This window comes from Panulirus ornatus, chromosome 29 (assembly GCF_036320965.1).
Source record: "Panulirus ornatus isolate Po-2019 chromosome 29, ASM3632096v1, whole genome shotgun sequence".
Lineage (NCBI taxonomy): Eukaryota > Metazoa > Arthropoda > Malacostraca > Decapoda > Palinuridae > Panulirus > Panulirus ornatus.
The window spans coordinates 11,674,934-11,702,600 of record NC_092252.1 but is presented as its reverse complement, the minus strand read 5'-3'; the positions used below and the strand labels follow the sequence as shown (position 1 = coordinate 11,702,600).

The following is a 27,667-nucleotide window of genomic DNA, read 5'->3' as shown; positions in this document are numbered from 1 at the left end:
CTGAGAGATAGCAGAGCTGTTCTCTTGATAACATTGTTCACGATATCATATTACGGGTGAAGAGTCGTGGACATAGTACGAAAAATATAATAGGAATCATATAGATGATGCAGTGTGAAGCAGTAGCGCGTATTTCCGAAAACTCGTGTTTTTAGTTCTCTGCTTAGAAATATAGACAAAAGTAGATCCTAAAGTGAGACAGACAAGTATTGCTTTCTCTGAAACTATAGAAAGTTCAGTACAAAATACTTCAAACTTCCTGCCGGAACTAGATCAATAGCAGCAGCAGCAGGTGTGTCTGGAAATCCTCTATAGACAGTCACCAGACTGTTGAGAGAGTAATTTCCGATCATTACTCGTTCTACTGGAGTGGCCAGCTGACGGACCAGGCCACCAGTGTCGTCCGCCACAGACCACAGCTCTTGCTACTAATTACTTCCCTCAAACCTCAGCCGGTGTGGTGTTATACCCTCGAGCACGACGGTGAAATATAGTCTTTGAGATCGTCTTTTTTGCCGCCAGGGTTCCTCCGTCACAACCACAGGCATGGCATGACGTACTGTGTACGGTTGTGTGCTGGCTCCCTCATCAGTGGGGAAATGTTTTTTCGGCTCTTATCTGCGACTCTCTTCCCTTTAACGCGAGGTAGATCAGACAACACAAGGCCTCTAGGTTCACTCGCACATTTCTAAAAAATTTTTGTCCAGTGTGGAAGGAAACAGACACTTCCACAGCAATTAGAAGGTCCTGTTCTTCGAATTGCAGTCTGAAGTTCATTCGTTGAAGGGGGACTAAGCTTAGTCTCCTGGTTCTCGCCTTCTCCCAGATACGGTTCTGCGCGATCTGATCATTGCCGTAGCCTTCTCATCTGAAGGTCCTCAAGCGTTAGGTAGTCCACAGTCGTGGGTCGTTGTGGCAGTCACAGGGATGTGCAGCGTCAGCTTACGAAGCAACGAAAATTCCCCCATCAGGAGTGACATCTTATGTTACTCTAATTATGTACTTGATTTAGAGTGACGTCTCTTTCGACACACACACACACACACACACACACACACACACTTCAGTTGGATTGACACACTTTTTTTTTTTATTACGCAGCTACTTAATTCGGAGTGACATACCTTTTTGCACTGATATATTAACGAGAACATATTAAACATATTCCATTTGCAGAGGCTTAAATGTGTAAATTAATAGGGCTTCATGTTTAATAGCACCACACACTATCACAGCCCCTGGCCTTAGTTTGTGTGATTTACTGAGCACGGAATTTGGACCATCTGAAACGAGAACACAAGGACCATCAGCTGGATCCCAGACCTTGTACACACACCGGGTCATACGCGCAAAACCCCAGTCCTCCTCACACAGTGTTCTCTGTCACCTGGAAGAATATATTCGCACGTGGTGTTCTCGTGTCCTCTTCAAGTGTGGCGCTGTATTCCGGGAGCGGGTGGTGCGTGATATCGTGCTTGCCCTGGAAAAACAGGCCAGCAGAGCCCGTGAGCAGAGCTTAGGGTGTACGGTGGTGTGTGGGAAGCGGGTGTGGTGTGAGGGGTGTTCCTCCGCACCGTGGGTGTGGGTGGCCACCACGGGAGGATGTGTATGATGCCTTGTGAAGGTACTTGTAGCAGGTTGAATGCTGCATTATTCCCCTAGTTGAAGAACTGTACATAGTATATTGGCAGGTCAGTTGCAGAGGAATGTATATATATATATATATATATATATATATATATATATATATATATATATATATATATATATATATATATGGTATTAATTTTGGACCGCTCGCCTCACATGGAGAGTTGTCAGCATCCAGCATGCATCCCCTTCAGCAAATTAATCATGACCCTCTCCACTTTTATGATGTGTGCTTCAAGGCTGGCTCTCTCTCTCTCTCTCTCTCTCTCTCTCTCTCTCTCTCTCTCTCTCTCTCTCTCTCTCTCTCTCTCTCTCTCTCTAGTGATAAAACCATTTTTTTTTTTTTTTTTTTTTAGAGACTTGGTACCTGAAGGGATGTGTTCTGGAGGCTGTCGACTTGGTTGTCAGATGAGCTGAGAGCTCCAGCTCTTAGAACCGTACCTGTGGGCGGAGGGAGGGAGCGAGGGTACAATGGAACGGTTGGAAGGAAAGGGTGTACAGATTCGTTACTTAACTTCCCCAGTTCCACCCCTTACCCTTCTTCTCTTAACCACCTTATCAACGAAAAGATGACCAGCTGATGACATAAAGATGGCTGACGATCCTTGCTGGCAAGGAAGGGGACTCGCCTGTATCGGTAAAGGAAAGGGTGGGAGTGAAGGGTGACATCAGTGTAGTCAGGGAAGTGGGACTTATCTGTCTAGGCATTGTAAGGGGACCTGCCTCTATAGGCAAGGAAGGAGACCCACCAGAGCAAGTAAGGGAAAAGAATGAGGCTCGAGTGGTAGTCAGGTGGTCCGCCTTCAGTAATAGAGACAAGTCAGTTTTCAACAAAATCGTCCACCGTACTTACTCCTCAAGTTTAGGGACACCATAGAGCAAAATGACCTTAACAAAAAACGTAAAGAATGAATGTGAAATGATGGATTCATGTTGTGCCTGGGGCTGACGTTTTCCATCACCGGGGTAATGTGTAAATGAAAATATGTGGTGGGGGGGGTCATCACGCTGGCCAACAGCCATTATACCTCGTACGCCAATTGCGGTGTTAATTGACAAAATAGGTTGATGACGGACGCCAACGCCACCCTAACCAACCTCCCAACCATGACAAATGGTGGCACCAGAAATCCATAAATGATAATTACGGATAAAACCCTGAACATTTTTAGCAGCGATATTTTTTGTACCGTGCGCTACTTCATGTGATTTTTCGATCACACGAATTACAGTGGTGACTAATTTGCCATACTGTATTGACGAAGTGATTAATACCTTACACGCATCAGTATTATGTGTTCTTGAGATCTTATCTTTTCAACCCCTTGACCCCCGACGGTACGACCCTTGAGCAGTGACGGTGCGACCCTTGGAACAGTGACGGTGCAACCCGTGAGCAGTGATGGTACGACCCTTGGAACAGTGACGGTGCAGCCCTTGAGCAGTGATGGTACGACCCTTGAGCAGTGACGGTACGACCCTTGGAACAGTGACGGTGCGACCCTTGAGCATTGATGGTACGACCCTTGAGCAGTGATGGTACGACCCCTTGAGCAGTGATGGTACGACCCTTGGAACAGTGACGGTGCGACCCTTGAGCATTGATGGTACGACCCTTGAGCAGTGATGGTACGACCCTTGAGCAGTGATGATGCGACCACAGGGCATGATACCCTGAACCTTTGACCTGACCCTTAAAGAGTAGGTTTGGCAGTGAAGATCTCGATTTCTTAATTGCAGAGAATCTTTATTTGTTGTTATAATTGAAGCACAGGCACCGATAGTGGTTATAGCGATATGTAGCCGTTGTGGTGTTAGTGTTTTATGTTGTAGTAGAAGTATGACAACGGTGGTAAACATAGACCAGCTAGACCACTCAGTACTCGGCAGTTTGCTACTTCACATGATTACTGTGTGGCCGTTGGCAACCCAAGGGTGGGCCGTTTTGATAACTGTTTCTTTCCCTACACCTCAAAGCTTTGGAACTCCACCTTTTCGTGTCTTTCCCAACAGCTATGACCTGAACATCTGAAAAGAAAGGTTTTTCCACTTCCTCCAGAATTCCTATGTATCTTCTTTTTCCTCTCATTAATCTCTATAGTTTAATGAGGGCCCGGCCTTGATGTGGACTAGTGTACGTGACTGGAGCCTCCAACCTGAAAAAAAAAAGTTATGAAAATAGTAATCGAAGCAGAAATGAAGAGGGGGGGAAGTGTTTAGGATTATGAAAGTTATAGTTAGTATCTTGCGCGAAAATAAAGTTAACGTGCCTTGATAAACATGATTACTGTATTATGAGTATAAATTAACCTAATTTGTTTTTTCTAAATGGAGATAAATGTTAGAAATGAAGTAGTATACTTTCATAAGGTGTAGATGATGCACAAAGAAAGAAGATAAATTGAATTAGTTAAGTGCATATGCAGTCAACTGTAGACTAGAAGTAAACTAATATTGACGCAGGAGTGAAAAGATGCTTCGTCATTCGTTTGTTTGGCCGTTGGAGATGTGTGTGTGTGTGTGTGTGTGTGTGTGTGTGTGTGTGTGTGTGTGTGTATTGATTCGTTCGCGAGATGAATCGTCAAAACACTTTCCTGTTACATTGCGTATCGTATCGCGTGTCGACTACTTTAAGCTACAGATACAGTTGGTCTATATAGATGTCTCGGGTGTTCGTATTTAGTGTAATTTACTCAGGTCAGGAGATAGGTGTGTGTGTGTGTGTGTGTGTGTGGGTGTCAGAAAACGGGGTTTGATAATGGGGGAACTTTTGACAGTTAAAGAATAAGCTTTTAGGGTCCTTTTAGAAGAAGGATATCATCTGTATCTCTTGATTGATAGGTAAGAAATGCTCACCACTGAAGCAAGATAAGGAGATTGGGAGATATACAATGGAGAGAATAGAAAGTAGGGGAGACTAGAGTGAAAAGAGAAAGTGACTGAAGGCTCATTAGATGGACGTTGAGGAAAGCGCTTTGGATTATACTGTTAAATCCGGCTTCTCAGAAGGGGAGAGAGAGATTTCCCCCCCTGCAGGAAGCATATGTGCGTGTTTACATACAAGCGAACACGTCACGCGCGCACCGAAATTTTTTGAGATGCCTTCACACACAAAAGAATTCGAACAGCCACGGACCACTGGATCCTTTCGAGGCTGATTGTGATGGTGGAAGATGTCGGAGACTCAACAGATTAGTGTGGTAAGAGAAGTACCAGTGATCCGCAAACTGTTCATGTGATCGAGAAGGCGCTGACAGTGTTGGTCGTGGATTTGGAGCGAAATATTGGATCAGATTCTGCTCACGAATGCGTCTTGTAGTATACTGCTTTCAGTGGGCACGCACGCAAGCCCACAGCACAAACACCGGTCACGTACTTTCGTCACCCGTAAACGTCTCGTGGAAGCACATAGACTGACCGGTAGCTGGCCAAGCGGGGTACTATGGCAATTCGGGTCACGCCCGCAGGTGGTCGTGAGACTGTCGCTCGTGTGGGGGCTTGCTCTATGTTCCCATTGTCCGTGGAGTTAGTTAGCCCCACGTTACCAGAGCTGGTATTTTCGCTGGGCGGGGGAAGGACTTCTACGTTCGTGGGGCGGACCCATCTGGTGCCGGTGTGGGAAAGTGGTCATAGTGAGACTCGCTCACGTTGTTTTCTTATCGTCTCCAACTATCTAAAAAAAAAAGAAAAAAAGAAGAGCAGCAGATGTGGCTTGCGAGACCAGACAAGTCGTTTAAAAAGAAAAAAGAGGAGAAAATGAATTCTTGTGTCGTAACAGTTAAAGGAGGACTTGTAGCTGCGTTCCTATGGCCGGGGGTGCACGGTAGGCTGTGGGGGTAAGTTGCCCTTACTTACCTTCATGAGGCATTGCTCGATTGTTGGAGTGTCACGATGTCCCACACACACACACACACACACACACACACACACACACACACACACACCGCATGCTGTGCAGGTAGGTGATTCCAAATAACTGGATGTTTCATTATCTTATTTCTTATTTGATCAAGGTAAGCCTCATCTTTTTTTTTTTTCCCCAGTACCTTAAACGGTAGAGAAAACGTTACGTGGAACATCATTATTGCTCCTAACCTATATCCAGAATTCGTAGTATCCAGAACCGAAGATATGAATACAAAGGAAATTATTATAACTAGACCTCAGACTGGGAAACCGTGTGGGTACCATGTCAGTGTATGATATTCCGTCCTCTGGAGTGGCAAGCATAGATTTCTCTTAGCCCTTCTTTTTTTTCTACTGTGAATAGCCAAGAAATCCAAGACCAGAAACACATTGTCGCTTGCATTGGGAAAGTCACTTTATAGTTATAAGAAGATAATGGTTTACTTGATGACTCTCTCTCATGTGGTTAGGGAAAGGTTTATTCTGCATGGCAGTGATTTTATCGAAAGCCGAGGTCACCCATAGTAATGTCGCACCTTCGTCAGTGGACGAAAATGAGTATAGTCTGTCTTGTGAACCTTCTGTTTCAGTGGAATCCATTATTTCCCAGCTCCAGAGCTGCTGCATTTACCTTTTTTTTCAGTATGAAAAGGGATGTAAAGAAAAATAGTTTTGCGTATGAAACGTATATTACAGTAGAGAAGTGCGACATTACACTTATCACAGTGACTAGGGCGCGAGCTCAACCAGCGAGGTCGCTAGGAAGATGAGTAAGTTACCTGGCTTCTCCACAGTGGCTCACGGGAGACCATAACGAAACGGGAATGTGATCCTCTCGTTCTGGTTCTCCTGGGGGGGAAGGTCGTCTTCGTCGTCGTCGTCATCATCAGAGGAATGGCGGCCGGCGGTACATTTCTTCGTAAGGGAAGATGAGACCCATGTATGGGTTATGGTCCTCATGGGGAAGGTGTGTTGTTATCTCTCGGTGGGGTGGTCTTTGTCACCTCCTCTCGGGAAGTGGCCCGGAGAAGCGGGGACAGAGACCCCGAGAACCGGATGAATGCGACTCAGGAGCGCCGTCGCGCCACTTCCCGGACACCGAACAGGTCAGCGTCCGTGTCAGTGGTCACGGCTTTGCGGTGGAACGTTCGTGTTAATGCGGGCGAGTCTTGAGGGTTTTAGTTATACTCGGATGGGGCGGGTTCCTCGGCGTATGTCGGGGCCGACGCGTCGTAAACTGGGTCCGGGGCAGGGTATGTTGGGGCGGGCGGGGCTGGATACGACGGGGCGGGATGCGCCGGCTGGTAGGTCTGGTGTTCTGGGTACTGCGCCTCGCCCTTGTACTCCACCTGGGCCTGGAAGCCGTTGTAGTGGTCGGCCACGTAGTTGACGATCTGGGTGCGTCCGTCGGGCAGCGCCACCTGGTAGGTGCCCTTCACCTCCGACCCGTCCGAGTTCTCGTTGTGGCCGTAGTTGGCGCCTGAGTAGTCGTCCTGTACGCCGTACTCGAAGGCGTACGGCTTAGGCGGCTCCTCCTGACGAGACACACGAGAGTTAGCGTCTTCAGCACAAACATCATGGCCCCTGAGCGCGAGGAAACGACCACATGCACAGCAGTACGTCCGATGGTTATGATAGTGTGACCTTTGACCTGACCCGTAACGGTCAAGTAACAAGGCACGCCATCATAACCGAGGGTTGTACAACCATATTGCGCAAGGGTCACACCGTCGTGCTCGAGGGGGTGTCTTGCTAGATGCCTCGGACATGTAACTGTAGCGTGGCAATGGTTGACCTTAGACTAGTTGAGCAAACATCATGTGTGAACTAGTAAATTCGTGGTGTCGCCATTTCACTCCGACGCTGTGAATGGTAACTTGTGTACGGGTTTATTTTTTTTTTTTTCATATGCGAGTGATTGCTGTTTGTGTCACTATTTCCGTTCTGTGGGGAGATCTGCACTCCTCTATACATGCCATCCCTTGTTAATAAACATTCATTCAACCTCCCAGCTTACATACACCAGGTACCCATTCATCGACCAGTCCCGAAGGGGTTGGGGGGATGAACAGCTTGGTTGACTGTGAGCCCCTTTCCCTTTCCGGGACTCGAACTAGAACCCATTTGAGTGGTAGGTCGCAGCGCTGACTGTGCTGCACTATATATGATTACTATATCTGTGATTATTGTTTGTACGTGTGCGTTATTGCGTTGTATGATACAGCTCATCAGAGAGTTTCGTTGATTAACAAATTGATGGTTAACTGACCTAGACCTTCCAGGCATCTGTTGTTCATCTCACCTTGTGTGGCTGCGGGTGTGGCACGGGGTATGAGGGAGCGGGTGGGCCGTAGATGGGGGGCGCGTCCTCAGGATGAGGGGCAGGAGCGGCGTAGGCCACTCCTACCACCACAGCCGCTGCTGCCAGAACAACCTGATGGAGCAAATATATGTGTGTTTAGAAAAGGTACGAACTTGGCGTGGAGACAGATAGAGGCATTAGACTGCCAGATGGTTAGGTTTTCTGTGATGCGTAGCTCATCCGGGGTAAAACGTCACAGAGGAGCCATTGTAATACTTCCAGAGCGAGGATTTAGTAATGAACATGTAGTATGATGGTAGAATAAAGATGTCTTGCTATGATGATAATAAAGACGAACTTCAAAAAAAAAAAGATATTTTGTGACTACCTTGATTTGCTATATTGCAATAGTTGATGATATTTGGAATATCTTTTTTTTCTTTAATTATAGCCTTAGAATATTCCGATGGTGGTTGTCACACACTGGACCTCTCGCTATCTTGCAGGTAAATTCATGACAGAATGTTTTACTATCACAATTCTTCATCAGCTCCTTATTTCCATACTACTTTTGAGAGGCACGACTCTCTCTCTCTCTCTCTCTCTCTCTCTCTCTCTCTCGTTGAGGGAGTACACACATGGTTTGCTCTGCGTGGCCTCTCTTGACACACCACCTGGAGTACATACCTGATGATGTGTTCTACATGGTGGTATCTTGACACACAGCTGGAGTACATACCTGATGTGCCTTGCGTGACACCGTTGACAGAACTCGATTACGCACCTGATGTGCTTTGCCTGTGACATCTTGGACTCTTTACCTGTGGTGTACACACCTGATGTATTCTGCATAACGACCTTTACATGCCTGGAGTATACACATGGTGTTTTCTGTATGACAACCTTGATACATTTGACTTGCGTATATATTAATACAGCGTGTAACATGGTGTAATAGGACGGACCTGTGTGATCTTAACTTTACCGTGGCTCTACTGTAAACATGTGGAGGGAGGCTTTAGTTACTGATTGTACTCAGTCTTTAATTAATTGGTACGTAAATGATTTCGCAACATTGCTAAAGAAACTTGGTTGTCAGTCATTCGAGATTGAATTCCCACTATTAGCGAATGTAAAGTGACCCAGACTGTTAAGAGATGAGTGTTGATTAAATTTTCTCTCGTCAATGATAAAATGTAAATTCGGTTGAATTTTTTTTTTTTTCATTTTTTTGTTAACGTTCGTTTAGACTAGAAAAAAAAATGCATGCGATGGAAAACGTGTATTGTAACGTATATTGGAATGTTTTTTGTCAGGGCATAAGCTGCTGTGAGTGGTGTGGATGCTTGTGAACTGGTTGTAGGTGTGAAGTTTTCTAACTTTGAACGTTATACACTATTGGTCCTTGGGGTATGTTGTGAATGTTGGTGATTAGTCGCGTACTGTAGTCACCGTAATTACCCCTTGAGCATGACGTCAGAACCCATGCGCACAGTGGGGACCGTCCTCGAGCACGACGTAACGATCCTTGAGCACAGCGGCACGACCCTCGGGAATGACGGCTTGGCCTGTGACCCCGACCTTTATTAAAGGCTTGAGGTCAAAGGCCAGGCCACCATCGTATTCAGAGGTTGTAGGGTCGTGCTCCAAGGATCGCACTTACTGTCTGCCCTGGCCAGGGATCGTCCTGTCGTTCTCAAGGGATCGTCTTGTCGTTCTCGAGGATCGTCTTGTCGTTCTCAAGGGATCGTCCTGTCGTTCTCGAGGGATTGTCCTGTCGTTCTCGAGAGATTCAAGCATCTCACCTTTATGATCATGTTGACGGGTATGGCAGAGTGTGTGTGTGTGCGAGAGAGGGAGACCTCGCGATGCTCTCCTGTGGACGATAAGAGAGAGAATGGTAATCCTGGAAAGGGACGTCCCGTCTTATATATACCTCCCCGTTTGAAAGTGGCTGCGATGCTCGACCGCTGCTGCAGCTGGACGCACAGCTGCTGCGGCGGCGACGGCGAGGACGGACAGCGAGTAGCCAGCCACCAGCGGCGCCAGCGGTTAGGAACAGATGGCCATAGTACTCACCTGACACTCCTCACCTGGTGACACACATGCAGTGAAATCCACGCACATGCGACACATCCGACTATGCGACACGCCGGCGGCCAAGCTAGAACCTCTCCTGTATGGGACATCAAGACCGTTGTGGGATTTGAATACACGTTTCACAGCAAATTAGAAGAGTGAACACCTTCAGAACCAAGTGTTTACATCTTAACATGGAACTGGAAGATTGTACATCTGCTGGGCCCGCAGCTGGAAGATTTAACGTCTGCTGTGCCCTGTAGCTGGGAGATTGAACACCTGCTGAGCTTGTTGTACCTGCTGCATTGAGGAATTGAGGTGGACGGAACGACCCCTCCTTGACCATCACGGTGTGAACCTTGAGCTGGCAACGGCACGACCCGTTAGGTATGATGCCCTGGCCAGGTACTTGGAGATCTTTAAGGAACATGGTCATAGACCCAGCCATCATACTCAAGAGTCGCATCGTTGTTGACGGAGAATATAAAGGTTATACTTTCTTACACATTAATGACGAGGGGTTTGTTGATCGTTGTAACCTGTAACACACATGGTATTGGAATCTCATCTCGTCACCCTTTACGTGTAGATAACTCAGCTTGTAAACGTTAGCGTATCTATACATACGTCGTAATAATGTAATAGCCGACAGCTTAACATAATACTTCGAAGTGAATGTCGAGAATGAATGGGACTGGGAACCCTTAGTGAAGGTGGTACCACACACACGTGCGTGTAAAGAAGTGTGTTTTAGCTCTTTGTGATCACCATATGCATATGTGATATTGCCAGGACTCCTTCGATTTCAGTGCTGAAGTGATTTCGCGAGAATTTACTGGCGTGACAGAACTCAAGTCACTGAGAGACACTGAATGGTTATGGTATGGTTATGGTTACTGATAGAGTTGACTGGAGGTCCACAAGGCATCGAGGGTGCCCTAGGGAGAAGCCTAGTACGTCACCGCCACGACGGAACTTGAGGTCGCGCACACACACACACACACACACACACACACACACACACACACACACACTCACAAATCCCTTCATATCTCCGATCTCTGTTGCTAGCATCGACTGGTTATATATGTATATTTTTTTTCCTCCAGATTCATTCATTCTACCTTGCCTCCATCGGTGCAGAACACGCAGTATTCATGTCACTCACCATTATACGCCGCACCAGGACGTACCATCACTCCTCACTGTGTCTGCCCACCTCTTTTATCACTCCATCATAAACCAAACTCCATGTGCATTTCTTGTACTGCTTTGCTCCCACACCAGTGCCAGACGTGTAGAAAGGTAGGTAGAGAATGGCAGCAGTTAGGAAGATAGATATTATGATAGTTATTACGATGTTACCTACTGCTTGTATCACCGTAGCGGTCGTATACATTTGATAAACACATATAGTCTAAAGGCAGGATTTATTATACGAAAAGTTTTCCTCATGTCATTTTTGGCCTGAAATCCATACGTATATGTCATGACATCTGAAAAAATGATTAGTGTAAAGGAGTAAAAAACGCGCTAAACCCTCTTTTTATTGCATGTCTAGTTATTATGGCTTGCAATTATCTGCTATGAACGTTAAATGGTGTTGTGTCGTTTATAAATCTATTATAAGAATTGACAGGCGATCTGTCGAAAGTGACAGTGACAAATGCACTTGTTACAGACTTTTTATATGGTATTAGAACTTTTATCTGTAAAAGGAGAGAGAGAAAAGCTGTACGTTTACTGGTGAACGAGTGTCTGCGAGAAGTCTGTGTCGTTGAACTGAAACTAGTGCGTGTTGCATCTTAGTGGGTGTGTCCCCCCTGGGTGTAATCCTTTGCTTGGAATGTGAGTGTAGCATTCCGGAGTGTACCGAAGGTGTGGATCATGGAGTGTCTGGTGGTTTGGGTGTTAATTGTGTGTGTGTGTGTGTGTGTGTGTGTGTGTGTGTGTGTTATCTGAAGTGTGTGTGTGGCGGTGGACTGTAACCTGTGTGGGCTGTGTTTGGTAGTGAGGGGTTGTTGACTGTGTGTGTAGTAGTGTGGGTGTTGCTTCTGCTGCAGTGTGGGTGTTGCTTCTATTGCAGTGTGGGTGTTGCTTCTGTTGCAGTGTTGGTGTTAGATAGTAATTTGGGCGTTGTTCTCATGTGGTTCTGTGAATGTAGACTGGGAATCGTAGGCCTGTATCTTGGGTGAGGGTGTTTGGGTGTGGACCGTTAGTATGGGCTTTGTTGTTTTATTGTAGGCAGCGTCTGGTTACCTCACCCCTGGAAAGCACAAGAGAGGGATTGTCGAGTCACCAATGATGATGGTAGCTCGGGGTTGCGTGGAAGACTTTCAGACCGAGGTAAGGAAGGCAGGTGGTGACGGCAACTGGTCAAAGCACCGGACTGGACTGGAATGCTGCTTCGGGTCGTCATATCCAAAGGTTGTTTAAGCTGGAGGCGTTACGAATGTAGAATGCTTCCAAAGTTGTTTTTTTTTTCCTAGTAGCCACATCAGCACGGTCATACAACAGGATAAGCTAAGAGATTTAAGATTCACTTAATCTGGACTTTGAGTGAGGGAAGAGACATGTCAAAATGTAATTACTGGAATCCGGAGAAGGACAGAACCTTACAGAAAGCATAGGCCCGTGTCAGGAGCTCATGCATGTTCATATAACAATAGTTTCGGCAAAAGAAAATGGGAACACCTTGGGAAGACTCCCTATACGAGTTCGAATAACAACTGAACATCTTCCTCCAAGGGTGTTGCAAGTCCGCCGGGTTACACAGCTGAAGAGATGAGAAAACGCATCTTGGCGGCTCTCGGCAGGTAAACGTTCGTCGTAGATCGAGCTGCGAGGTACAGCCCTGAAAACAGAGGAAGGTGTTTGATTTCTTAACATACTTATATTTTGCATGGGTTTTGGAGGCTTTTTTTTCTCTCTCTCTCTTTCTACAGCTCGTGCTGAGACCAGTCTGCAGCGTTGTTTCTTTGATCAGTCGGGTTTTAAACTTTTTCAGCTTGTTGGGAGTGGCGTGGACGTGGACTGGCTGATGTCAGTCATGTGTGCCTGGGGCTGTGTGGCTCGGGCTTGGGTTGGTTCATGCAGGTTAGGTGTGGGAGGGTGTGGGCATAGGATGGCTGATATGGTAATTGAAGAGGCGGCTGTGCGCTGAGATGGAACCGTGACGATGTTAGTGGGACGATTTGGGCATCGCTAGGGTGATTTTGGGAGTGGTCGTAGCACTGTAGGCGTGTGTTGTGGAGGGTGGCGTGGGCAGGACCATGATATGATGAGGAAGCGAAAGTCATCATTGAGAAAAGAACTCAACTGGATCAGTCTGTGGGTGTGACATCAGCGTTTGACCTGTTGTTGTACCGTCCAGGTGGCGGAAGCGAGTGAGCGAATGGATGTTTGTATGTGTGCGGGTGGATGCACGTGCGCCGGCATGTCGTACGTGGCAGGTGGGGATCGCAGCGAATGACGTGGAGACTGCCAGTGATGTGTGCTGTGATAAATGTTAGCACTGGAGGATGAAGGGAAAGTACAGAGAAGAACATTATATGACAACTACCTAAGAAAGAGGACAATTAAACTGAGGTCGCTTGCTGAAGGGTTTGACGGATTGGGAAGAAAAATGTATAGACTTTTGTACGTAACTTGAGTAAGGCGTTGAACAGAAGTTTATTAGGTGAGTATGTACAGGCACAGTACATAATTGATCTTCATAACGGATAAGGATAAAACTTCAGTGCATGAATGATCAGTAAGTATGCATTTAAAAGTAGAGTGCATAAATGAGCATAATGATAATAGGTAAGTATATACATTGCATAAATGATCATAAAGATAGATAAGTATACAAAGGTACGATACATGAATGTTTATGACTGTAGATGAGAATGTAAACATCGTAATGGCTGTCTTAAGATGAACGTACCTATTTTTTTTTTTTTTCTATGGCCGCTCACATGTCGAGGTTGCGTTGAGACCTTGCATTGTTACGAGCGCGAGGGCAGAGTGCTGAGGTCAGCTGCTGTCCGCTTCCTCAACAGTGAAGTGGACGAAGGTTGTGACGTGTTACACACAACACAGTACCCTTTTGTACTTGATTTGTGACGTGTTACACACAATATAACTCCTTTATGTAGTTACTTGTGACGTGTTACACGTAACACCTTTATGTAGTTACTTGTGACGTGTTACACGTAACACCTTCATGTAGTTACTTGTGACGTGTTACACGTAACACCTTCATGTAGTTACTTGTGACGTGTTACACGTAACACCTTCATGTAGTTACTTGTGACGTGTTACACGTAACACCTTCATGTAGTTACTTGTGACGTGTTACACGTAACACCTTCATGTAGTTACTTGTGACGTGTTACCCACAACGCAATGTCTTTTTTGTAGTTGCTAAGAAGTATTGGCAAATGAACACACGCTAGAAATTTCTTTGGTGAAAAGAAAAGGTCCTGTTTAGGTTATGTGATTATCATATTCTTGTTAGGTTATGTAATTATCATGTTCTTGTTAGGTTATGTAATTATCATGCTGCATAATGTATAATACATTCAGTTGATAAGAGATACCTCACTCGACATGGCCAGCGGTCCTGGCAACACACCATAGGTGTGTTCGTTACGGCAGTCCCAGCAACACACCATATATACTTGCACAGTAGTCCCAGCAACACACCATAGGGTGTACGCTCCACAGCAGTCCCAGCAACACACCATAGGGTGTACGCTTCACAGCAGTCCCAGCAACACACCATAGGGTGTACGCTCCACAGCAGTCCCAGCAACACACCATAGGGTGTACGCTTCACAGCAGTCCCAGCAACACATCAGAGGGTGTACGCTCCACAGCAGTCCCAGCAACACACCATAGGGTGTACGCTCCACAGCAGTCCCAGCAACACACCATAGGGTGTACGCTCCACAGCAGTCCCAGCAACACACCATAGGGTGTACGCTCCACAAGCAGTCCCAGCAACACACCGACAGGGTGTACGCGAGGTCAGCGAGAGTGATGTACTAGTGTCCCTTCGTCCTTCCTCCGGTGTCCTTGTCCGTACGCCCGTCCGTCCGTCGTTCATGTACCAGTAAGAGTCTTCGTGTCATAAAGCTGCGTCATTTTTCGTCTGTTTGTGTCTTCATGGCTGAATGAAAACGCATAATGACTGCCATAGTCATTGAAGTACCTTTCGTTCAGTTCTGGGATTTTTCCAGTCGCACCCGTTCAATTTCCATCACAGTTGTTTTGCTATATGTATATATTTGTAGTGATCCGCTCACTAGCACGAAACACAATTTAGCACTTAGCACATTTTCCCTCTCATCCTTGATTCGTTTTTTTTTTTTTTTTTTTTTTTTTTTTTTTTTCCCCAAAAGAAGGAACAGAGAATTGGGCCAGGTGAGGGTATTCCCTCAAAGGCCCAGTCCTCTGTTCTTAACGCTACCTCGCTAATGCGGGAAATGGCGAATAGTTTGAAAGAAAAGAAAATATATATATATATATATATATATATATATATATATATATATATATATATATATATATATATATATATATATATATTACTTAAGATGTTCGTTCCTACTAAACACAAACCATTCATGAATGATATTCGAACTTCGTTGTATGGAGTTGGAGAATTACCGGCCCTGAACCACAGGTAATGGTGAATATATATACCTCAGGTACAGAGGTGGAGGAAGAAGAGCCAAGGGAGCATTAGGTTTATTTCTCCGATAATCTCTTCCAGAAGGTGACTCGCAAAGGTGGGAAATGGCGAAGAGGCATTATGAGATAAGAACAAACACACACACACACACACACACACACACACACACACACATACTTCAGGTAACCACATGTGCACACACATGTAAACCTCAGGTATGCGAGGTGAACCCCAGGTACACAGGGTAAACCTCAGTGTACACAGGTAAACTCAGTGCACACAAGGTAAAAAAAAGAATCCACATATGTACTCACATAAACGTAAGTAAATCTCAGGTGCCTGATAGGTTAAACCCTATTTACACCCAAGTAAGCTCAAGATACACCAGAGGTAAACCCATACACACTACACAGGCGAAGGCCACCCACCTACCAGCCCCTGCTGTGTAGATGGAGTGACATTATCATGTTACGGGAGAGGGTGTGGCGTACACCAGGCCGAGATGTGGACTGGTGTATCCCACTCATGTTAGTGTAGTAAACTCAACTCCAGTGTAATGAGGGTACTTGCATGCACTACTGCTTAATGTATAATTATTTTTCATAGTAAGATTTTGTTGACACCTTGAGTTCTAATAGTGAATAAAACATTTTTTTTTTGTCTTTGTTCTTCCGATGATGCGATTGGTTGTCGACAGTTACCCCATTTCTATAGTGTATTTTCTAAAGGATTTTTAATGGTTAGCGTTGAGTGTACACCAACATTCATTACGCCAGTCGATACCTTTGATAAGCGATAATCGACCAGAGTGAGTGTTGATAAAGGAACGCGATTGGTCACGCGTGGGCGAAGTTGTAAAATGAATTTAGTTCTGGAAACATGTCAAAGTACACTTTTTGCTTGGAGTTGTAAAGAAAGATATTTTCAAACTTTCGTGTTTCCTCCATAGACTAGCGTCAGTGTCTCGGTCAATGTCTACGGAAAACGTTTACCGCACACCAATAAATGTCGCGGTAAATGTCTACCACAGACCAGTAATTGTCCCGGTAAATGTCTACCAAGTACCAGCGTAAAACGTTTCAGTAGAATGGTTTGCCGCGCCATTATAAGAGATTTCAATTACTGTTCACTACTCAGCCAGCGTAAATGTCTTCGTCGAATTGCTCGCCGCGCACCAGCGGAAATGGCACCGTGCGTACACTCCTGCCTCGTGATTGGCTTGGTATTAGTAGTAGCAGCGGTGGTGGTGATGGCAAGGCTGTGCACCAGTTGCCCCCTCGCATCGTGATGTCTAGCGGGAAAGAAGTGTTGAATGATAAATCGTTGTTATTGATGCCGTTTTTAATGGGGTTATTATTGCAGTTATTATCCTGGTGCCGGCATTTAAATCCAGGCTTGGATAATTTTGTCTTCACTGTACTTTTCTTCTTCATCACACACCTCCGTCTTCATTATGCTAGGTTCATTCATTTTGCATTCATTGCGCACCGTTCTTCATCGCAGAGGCCACCACCACCACCCATCATAACATCCTCATCTTCACAAACTAAGGTTCATTTAGAGTTTTCTCTCGCCACAGAAGTTTCCCCCCAAGCCAGGTCAAGAGGCTACAGAATTAACAGAACTCGGGAGAATTCTCGGACCTTCTCGTGAAGCCACATGAAGCAATATTATGGTCATTAATGTGAGTAAACAGGCTATAAAGAACATTTATTAGACCCCAAAACCCTGTAATATGTCCGTGTAAGTGGCTCAGAACAGAATTACGAAGAAGTATATACGAGATCAGGGGATTGTCGGCCATGACAGAGGACAGCATTTACTGCTTACTGTATCAGCAGTAACAGATTGCCTTAATTTACTGAGGGAGCCGAACACGACCGGCTGGGCGTGTTATGTCAACGCTTCGTCTTCTATTGTGTGCGGGAGGACTGTCACAGATCCCCTGGCGGGTTTCAGGTGGGTTGTCTGTCCCTAGCGTCCAAGCGCTCGAGGTCTTACGAGCTTTTGACACCGACGCTTAAGGGTGAGGTGAAAGGCAAGGGTTGTCGTACCCAGGAGTCGTATGGTCGTGCCCAGGAGTCGTATGGTCGTACCCAGGAGTCGTATGGTCGTGCCCAGGAGTCGTGCCATCGTTGTGAAGGGGTCGAGAAAGATTGTCACGCAGACGAATCATATCAGGATGGGGAAGAGCCACTCTCTGTTAACTTCAGCAGTGCAAAAACGCTCTGTCGAATTCAGCAGTGCTGGAGCTCCTCCTCAGATTCAGCAGTTCATAAACGCATTGTTGAACTCAGCAGTGCACAAAACTCCTTTGCAGATTCAGCCGTGCAAAGATGCGTTGTTGAATTCAGATGTGCAAACACGATTTGTTACACTTTTTCAGCGCAAAAAGGCTTCTGTAATTCATCAGCACAAAAAAAACTGTTGAATTCAGCAGTCCATAAAAGAGGTATCTTCATTTCTTTTTAAACTCCATTTCGTACGATTAGATTTCAGAGCTACATTTCAGCCCAGCATTGGCATAAACATGCAAGGCCACACCCTCCACTCTACCCTTGAACCTGACAGTGAACAATCGCCAGAATCTGCCTCCCAAAAGTTAAGGTCGTTGTAGACTTCGAGTGCACTGGACGAGAACCTACAAAGTATACTAAGGCAGCCAGGCTGTGGGAGGTATGTCGACGTGAGGGCTTGCGGCTTTTCGAACAGGTTGGTCGACCAACGACCCAGTTCAGCAGCCTGGGCCCTAGCTATTTATCGCTGCATTTTCTTTGTGAGTAGTTCTACAGGCAGTACTGGGAGTAGGGCGGATACCGGGGACGTGTGTGTCAGTACCAGGGAGTGGGTCGGGTGGTGGTAGAAGTCCACCAGTCCAGCAGCCACCGGAGACAGGCGTAAGCTGCCGTAGGGGAAGATGGTTGCCAGGGTCTCGGTCTCTCTCTCTCTCTCTCTCTCTCTCTCTCTCTCTCTCTCTCTCTCTCTCTCTCTCTCTCTCTCTCTCTCTCGTAGACATTGTCTTAAAGACACGCACAAACACATGTACAGGGGGCACAGATTACTTGACTGAAATTTTCCAAGATCCATTGGGTCTCTTTGGTAAATACTAATACTTGTATATAAGGCCCTAGATCGTTGCTGGTCATACATAGCCACAGCATTTATGATATTTACATGGGGAAGCGGTCATTAAAATGCCGTCTTGTGGCAGGACATTTTTTTTTTCGCATTAGAATATTCACAGTAACTCTCGGAGGCTAAACCAAAAAATACATGAATTACAATTATTGTCCCAGGAAATATAATGAAATAAACATTTCAGAGCTCCCGAAGAAAAAAAAGTATATCAGACCAGCGGTCTGATGCAGCTGTTAGTGCATTTATTTTGAAGGGTATAGTGCATGGTAATGCTAGATGGAGCGACTTTGAAGCCCTCGAGTGATACGTGTGTACAGTAGAGGAAATCTGTGACTTTTTAAAAGCCTTGGACCAGATGAAACCGCTGAGGTGTAGAAGACTACCCCAGCACCCTCCCGGTGCAGTTTAGGAAGTTGATATTCGTGGTACAAGTCACCGTTAGGAAGAGAGAGCGTTAAGTCTGCTTGGGAGGGGTCTAGCTAGTGGGAGGGTGGCTAGTTGAGAAGGGTGATGGTACGAGTGGGGGAGGGAAGAGTGGTCAGTTACTGGGGTGTTGGGGAAAGGGAGGGATGGTTTTGGGAAGTTGAGCAGCGGAGGATGACCATCTCATTATATACACACATGGCCGGCGACGTTCTACAGCAGACGTTGTCAGGCTGCGGCCCCTCAAGGCATTCTTAATGTGCTTCTTGGTCAACTGGATGTATCTGAGGGAGGTGCTCTGTTGCCGCAGGAGGACCCAAGTGTTGCTGAATGATGGTGCTGCTGCTACTGGTGTTTGACAGGGAAACTTGGGTGCTGCTGAATAAGACCCTTGCCGCTGCTGTAACTAGTTGAAGAAGACCCTTATTGCTGCCGGTAACAAGCAGGAGGACCTGGTTATGACGACGACAGGTGACAGGCAGAGGGTGTCGCTGACCCGATAGTAGCTCCTTTTCCTAACGCTGACTCACGCTAACGTCCACATAGTACTGATGACTTCTTGAAGGTGACTGACGACGGAGCACAGCGTTGACCTGCTTTATATCATCAGCAAAAAGCTGATCATTCTTATGGATTCATAAGCTCCCGATCCTTCAGTTCTTAACCTACTCGCTTTCACGATCGTATTTTCATCCTTGATGGAACATCCCTGAAGACACAAGACAACATATCCAGGATAGTCTTATCGGTTCAGTTTTATCTCCTTTTCTGTCTTTATTTTATTATTCCATTTTCTTGTGGTGGCCTTCCTATGATCATGGTTATTCCACCCGTCCTTCTGTCATATCTTGGTGGCACGTACTTTTGGAAGACGCCATTTCACCGTAAATGTAAGGCGTTTGATAATTTTTTTCCCTCCTTTTTTCGCCGCGGATGTTTTCAAAAAGTGCATGTCAGAACCCGCAGGGGTAAGCGACGTGGTGTTTACCAGCGTTCCACCTGCATTCATTAGGGCAGATGCTACGGTTCCCTGCACACCAGCACCTGCCCAGCTCCCAACCGCAGTGAGGGAGGGAAGCCTGCGCCCGCGGCGCGTGATGTACGGGTTTTGAGGTGGCATTTATAACTGGCTTTAGTTCCATACTACTTTTGCCCTAATTCCACGATACATAGAGTCGATCTGGTTTCAGTCACCTGTTTCAGATTTCCCAGTGTCGTCATTTAGTGGGTTGTCTTCCATATCTAGACTCTGACCTTATCACACTATGTAGACTCTGGCTTTGAGGTGAAAGAGCTGCTGATCAGGAACCTCTCGCTCTCGGTTATCTGTATGATTCTTATCAACTCAGTGTTTGCTTGGCAATTACCGCCTCCTTTCTGGAGTCTCACGACATGAGTACAGTATATCCAGACATTTTGTTAGAACGTTTACTTTGGATACGAATAGATTGACTTATATCTATATTTTTTTTCTTCTCGTGTTGATCGTAGAAGTTGTTGCAGAAATTGGCATGATTTTTTACCCTTGAATATATGAATAGATTTTGTCACGAGGAATGAGGTATTGCAGAGTGCAAATGTTGAAGACGAGGTAGTTATGTAGTTATAAGATGACACTTCCGTCGATTCAGACCACTGCAAGGTAACGAGGCACTCGCCAAGAATGGATTTAAAAGACTGATTCGTATCTGAAAATTTTTCACGTACGTAAGTGCTTGTGGCGAAGCCAGGACGTGAGTGTCCGAGAGATGGCATGCGGCGAACACACACACACACACACACACACACACACACACACACACACACACACACATAGTGCAATTGTCGTTGGTCATTTCCAGCGGGAATGGAGCTTGGGAGAATTTATCGAGGCTGCTGGTCATTAGGTAATGGAGTCTTGAAGGCCTTGTACCCCTGGTATGGACTTTCACTAGGACAGTGGGCTGGCCGGTGCTCTGTTCCACCTACCAAGGGTGATGCTGAATATATCATGAGTTTGACGATACTGATGTGTAATCAAGGTTTAGAGGCTGAAAATGCTCAGTTGAGAAATTACGTGTGTGTGTGTGTGTGTGTGTGAGAGAGAGAGAGAGAGAGAGAGAGAGAGAGAGAGAGAGAGAGAGAGAGAGAGAGAGAGAGAGTCACAAGGACCTGTGAATTGATCTCAAAAGAGCCTAACGCTAGCGCACATCTTGGTTAGCTACCAGTTTACCTGGCGCACTGATGGTGTTCGTGGAGGTCAGTAGCCAGATAATCGAAGGGCCGCGTCAGATGTTTGCCTCACCCCTCGGCAGCCCAGACGAGGCATGCTTTGCCATCAGTCTTTGGGTGTTTCTTACTATTAGGTATCAGAGGGTCCCTCATATTGTAGTTATTTTCGGAAGACAAAGACAAGCTCAAAGATGAAGAAAGCCTCGTAGTAAAGACGAACGCAAGGTAGAACTGCCATATTTCTGAACTTACGCTGGATTCGTTATTTCCTTGAATGGACTCGCCCGTTTACATGTATGATACACCGAATTGATTGTGAATAGTTTTGCTTGTGTTGTGGCAGCGCCTGGGAGAGTGGAACAGCGAATGTACCATGTCCATCCCAGGACTTGGAGCAGTGTCAGCAAACCCCCTAGAGTATGTACCACGCACGTCCCAGCTCTTGGGACAGTGTCGGCACACCCCTGGGTATGTAAACACGTAACACGTCCCAACGCCTGGGACACCCCGGGGTATGTACCACGGATGTCCCAGCGTCGCTTACCAATACCACTCACGCGAGATGGCCGGTATCCGTGGACATTCCTGTCACGGCCGGAGAGTTGTGGTTCCTGTTTGCCAAATGGATATCCTTGCGCGCCTCTGCTGTGGGCCAGTGTTGTGGCTGATTACGTTTTGATGGGAAAATAAACGAAAGGCAGTTGACTCCGCTTGATTGCTGTGGAAAACCCGAGACAGATGGCGGTGGGACATTATACGTCACATCTTATTAGAACTCCTTCTCATGATTATGTATTATAGAAAAGAAAAGAAGGAAAAGTTTTTTCAGTGTTGAGGAATCGGCATGAATAACAAAGTTGTGTCTTAGCTCCTTCCACATCACCAGACCCACTTTGTTGTGTGCGTTGCAGCCTTCTTGTAAGATGCCTAAGCTAGCTAGACTCTCTGTTGAGAATAACTTTAAGTCTTGCATGGTTTTAGCCAGAGCAAACAGCTGGGAACTTAACGCAGCTTGGCTTAGTCTCGAGAAGCGTAGCCCCTCATAAACAAGAGAGATCGTGTGTAGCCAGTCAGTACTTAACCTGAACAAACAGATAACTTGCATGTCGCTGCTGAACCGTGAATGATCACACAGTCGCCTCTTATTGCTTACCCGTTTGCTCTCCACTTAATCACTCGAGTCCCCTCCTCACCCCCAACCCAACCCCCTCCATTCTTGTGATGGGCCCAGAGGTACCGCGTCGAGATGAGTGTACTGATGCAGGTGGCAGCCGAAAACAGTTTTATTCATCGTACGAGACCGTCGGTGGGCGCTACTCGCCAGTCATGCCATTACGGTTTGAAGACTCGTCGTATGTACTCTCTCTCTCTCTCTCTCTCTCTCTCTCTCTCTCATGTTTGAGTACACTCGAGAGAGATGGGGATCCCCATGATTGTAGAACTCCTTCCCCATACCGTGCGGGTTGGAAATTACACACACACACACACACACACACACTTAACACACACACACACACACACACACACACACACACACACACTTAACACACACACACACACACACACACACACACACTTAACACACACACACACACACACACACACACACACACACACACACTTAACACACACACTTAACACACACACACACACACACACACACACACACACTTAACACACACACACACACTTAAAACACACACACACACACTTAACACACACACACACACACACTTAACACACACACACGCACACACACACACACACCTGTCGCCACCCATTACCTATTGCACAAGCTTGTGGAGGTCCACGGAAGCGTGTCGTACTTTCTTTGTATGTAATGCCGAGGTTGGGGTAGTACACTTTTATACGTATTTGTGTCTTTGCACTGTCAGTTGTACTAAAGTGCATGGGTGTTTATGTACTTTTTTCTGTTCTTTGGTCTTCTGTACTGTTTTTTTATCGGTTTATATTTATTATATGTATTACTGATCTCGAGTATCGTATTTCTCTTAGGTTTTTGTCAGTTGTAGATATTTATATATCCTTGTGTGTGATTCTGTGTCATCTATAAATCCAGCATTACATTACTTGTTCATTTTGGCCCTGTTCACTGGCAAAGTGGTAATGAGGTACACAGGATTTGCAGACATTCTCTTGTTCACCATTTTTCACTATAGTTGAATTTCTTATATATATATATATATATATATATATATATATATATATATATATATATATATATATATATATTCCTATGAGTCCACGGGGAAAATGAAACACGATAAGTTCCCAAGTGCTTTTTCGTGTAATAAACACATATCAGGGGAGACACAAGAGAGAAATATCTTGATCACGCGCAAAATTGTGATCCTTTCCAAAATATATATATATATATATATATATATATATATATATATATATATATATATATATATATATATATATATATATATGTATATATGATATATGTTTGAGGGTTATATTAGCATGCAAACGTTTAGGAGCGCAGAGTGTGTTAATTTTCCTAACAGCTTCGTGCTTTCAACAGGGTTGCAATTTTCGTGTAATGTAAGCTGTCGCTATGTCACGTTTTCTTTGGTGAATGCGCATAACGTTTTCTCTAGTGATGGCGCACGGGGGGGGGGGGTCTATGACATTTTCCCCACCTATGACTCCCACTTCCCAACGTTTCTCAATGAACTTTTAATATCAGTTTTCCTCATAAGCTTAGACACTAAAATTTCATTTTAATCCACATTTGTTTCTCTCTCTCTCTCTCTCTCTCTCTCTCTCTCTCTCTCTCTCTCTCTCTCTCTCTCTCTCTCTCTCTCTCTCTCTCTCTCTCTCTCTCTCTCTCTCTCTCAAGAGTAACGCACTGAGGAGGGCGTCCTTCTTGTTTAATTTCTGAGGATGACGAAGGAAATAATGTGTGTTGGGGGAGAGAGGAGGGGTTGGAAATAAAGTAGCGTCGTTAGTGCTGATAAACGTTTCTCTTTGCGACTCCCAGGGATTTAGAAGCCTTCTGGGGACTCGTAATTCACACACGGCTCGACGTTCGAGACATTTCGTTACAGTCGCTACAGTCGCTTTTGCCGCGCTCGAGTCGCGCCAGACGATTCTTATTTTACACGTGATTTTTTACCTTTGGTATAAACTCTTTCAGGTGTATTTATTTTCTGTATTTCCTGGCAATTCTTCTTCTTCGTATTGTTATTATTATTATATATTATTATTATTATTATATATATATATATATATATATATATATATATATATATATATATATATATATATATATATATATATATATCTTGCTCTTAGACAACACTTTCGGTCTCCATTGGAAGTGAACTGACTTGCGAGAACACGCGCGCACGTACTGCAACACACACACACACACACACACACACACACACACACACACACACACACACACACACACACACACACACACATGCAAATAAAGATACTGTCCTAAGTTTTTCGTGCATAGATATAACGTTTTGATGCATAACAACACAAGGGAGGGGTGAAGATAATGATGTCATGAACGTGAATAAAAATCCCTTGACATTTTGTCCCGGAAACTGTCAACTGTGTGTGATATATACATGATGTCCTTCTGTTCAGGTAAGAGAAGTTACGAGTGATTATACCGACGTGATCAGTCATCCTAGGAACTAGGAATAGATGAGCATTGTGGAGTGCGACGCATTGAGAACCAGGCGAGGCCAAACACACTCTGGTTTTAGTCGTCCTCACACCAGAACCAGAGTGTGATGATAACGAAAATTGAGTTTCGGGGGCCAAGTTATTTGATGTAACATTAGCTATTTATGGTAATAAGATTCTTAGGGGGGGGAGGGATGTTCGAGAGCGCTTATGCAAATGTTTATCCCGATAGAAAACTCGTAAGGACTGGCATGCACTTTTCAGTACTGCAGAAATCATTATGGAAATGCGATCTGAAAGAAAGAAGAAAGAATGTGTTTTGAAAGTTTTCCTGACGTTCATTTCTCGTGTATACCTTTACCGTAGTTGTATGGTATCACAGCATACCATTACATTCGTAGCGTATTTCATTTGCACTGAAGGTGTAAATTTTCAAGGTTTTTCAGGAAGTTCGCTGTAGATATACTCAGACTTCAGGGGGAGAAAAATACGAAGGACTTTATAACTTTGGGACTGCACAGCGAAATACAAGTGTAGGGAGATGATTACCGAAGTACGTTGTGGTAGGTAGGTAGACACGCGTAAAAGTGCATGAAGCTACTTTTCAAGCATTTGACGCAAAGGTACTTTTGAAGTATTTTGTCTTGTCATGAAGATTTGCCGGCACACACGGCGTTGAGTGGCGGCCTGGTCCGACTCTTTTACAGTTGTCTTGCCGAGGTGTGCGTGACATCCCGCTGAGACTCTTATGAGGGAAAAAAAAAAAGGAGACCCTAATCGTTGAGCCGGTGGAACTATGAATATGCTACCTACCTACCTTCCTTTTGATGCTCTCCCATGACGAGGAGCGCTGAGAATGGCGAGAGAGAGAGAGAGAGAGAGAGAGAGAGAGAGAGAGAGAGAGAGAGAGAGAGAGAGAGAGAGAGGTGGTAAAAAAAAAATGATGAAATGATCCGATGAATGTGTTCGTTTTTAAAGGTGTTATTAATGTCCCGATCTTGGCACGTCTGGGTGCCCTCACACCGATCGCGTGTGAAGTAGTTTATTGAAATCATCGCAGATTATATCTTTATGAATTGCCGTTGCTGTGGGGGACGAAATGTGTGTGTAAGAAAAAAAAAAAGAAAACGAAAAAATAGTGTGAACGAAATTAATTCTGAAGAGTTATGACATCAGGGAGGGTGTGAATGTGAGAGCTCTCCATAAATTCTCTCGCTCTATATATATAAAGTGTTGTCGTCATTTTTATGATTTATTGGCAGTGTTCATGGTTGGGGCAGTGGCGCATGTAATACATCCCCTCTATTGGCCCCTCTTTTGAATGCGTGAGTAATATACAGGAATCGAACAATAAATTTAGAAAAAAAAGTAACACGTTTCAGTTACGGAAGGTTGCAAACTCATGGCTGCGTTGTGACTGATGAGGTAACGGGATAGTACAGCGAATAGAAAGCGTGATGGAATACTGTATGAAATGAAGTGATGTGCAGGTGTTGGATGGGTCTGGGCGCGGGCCATTCATTCACTTGCCGTACCGTCCAGGAACGTCTACGTATAGATTTGCCCCAGGTCGTCACAAAGTGGTGGAGATTCCAAGGGCGGTAACGTAGGAAATCACCCACTTGAAATGGTGATGATGATGTGTCGTGTCTCCATGGGACGGATACATGGATGAAGTAAATAGAATTATATTCCAACACTTGGACAAGTACTGTAAATGTTTTACTAGATTAAAATTGAAGGTACATTTGCATAAGTAGGGGAGATGAAGAGATTAGTAGAATGTATTTAGACGAGAATATTATATTGATTGTGGAGGCTCCTCTGTACTTGCGCAGTTTGGTAACAGACCTTACCAAGCTACTGCTTCTCTTGAGCCTCTATGATCAGCCGGGCTTCTACCCATTGTAGAGGGTTCTGCTTACAGACAGATCACCAGCGAGATCCTTAGATATTTCCAGTGGTAGGTAGGTGCAAGGAGGTAGCCATTAAACCTTAGTTACCACACACTTAACGAGTGAGGAAATGTGGCTTTATCACTTCATTCTCGTTGGACTGATGTTTTCAATTTCCCTCGGCCGGTCTTTACATAGGTCATAGGCAAGGATCGCCTTCACTGGTTAACAGCTGACACTGCAGACTTGCATCTTGTGAAGGTTATCCGTGTCCGTGACCTGTGTGGATGAGGTGAGAAACTACGACTTCCACAGTGGTTCCCGTCTGTTCTATTCTGTCATGTATGTAGAGGATGGATGTGTGGGGAAACTGCTGGTTATGTAGAGGATGGATGTGGGGGAAACTGCTGGTTATGTAGAGGTTGGATGTGGGGAAACTGCTGGTTATGTAGAGGTTGGATGTGGGGAAACTGCTGGTTATGTAGAGGTTGGATGTGGGGAAACTGCTGGGTATGTAGAGGTTGGATGTGGGGGAAATTGCTGGTTATGTAGAGGATGGATGTGGGGAAACTGCTGGTTATGTAGAGGTTGGATGTGGGGGAAACTGCTGGTTATGTAGAGGTTGGATGTGGGGAAACTGCTGGTTATGTAGAGGTTGGATGTGGGGAAACTGCTGGTTATGTAGAGGATGGATGTGGGGAAACTGCT

General features: G+C 45.3%; 1 protein-coding gene across 1 annotated transcript; it reads right to left on the bottom strand.

Annotated features, from left to right (window-relative positions):
* Window positions 1-6,181: 6,181 nt before the first annotated feature.
* Window positions 6,182-9,779, bottom strand: LOC139757965 (uncharacterized). The gene is made up of 3 exons (XM_071678900.1): window positions 9,664-9,779; window positions 7,859-7,990; window positions 6,182-7,091 (listed from the first exon to the last, which is right to left on the bottom strand). Exons 1-3 carry the CDS (start codon window positions 9,673-9,675, stop codon window positions 6,735-6,737), a joined length of 501 nt encoding a protein of 166 aa, XP_071535001.1. The 5' UTR covers window positions 9,676-9,779; the 3' UTR covers window positions 6,182-6,734.
* Window positions 9,780-27,667: the final 17,888 nt, after the last annotated feature.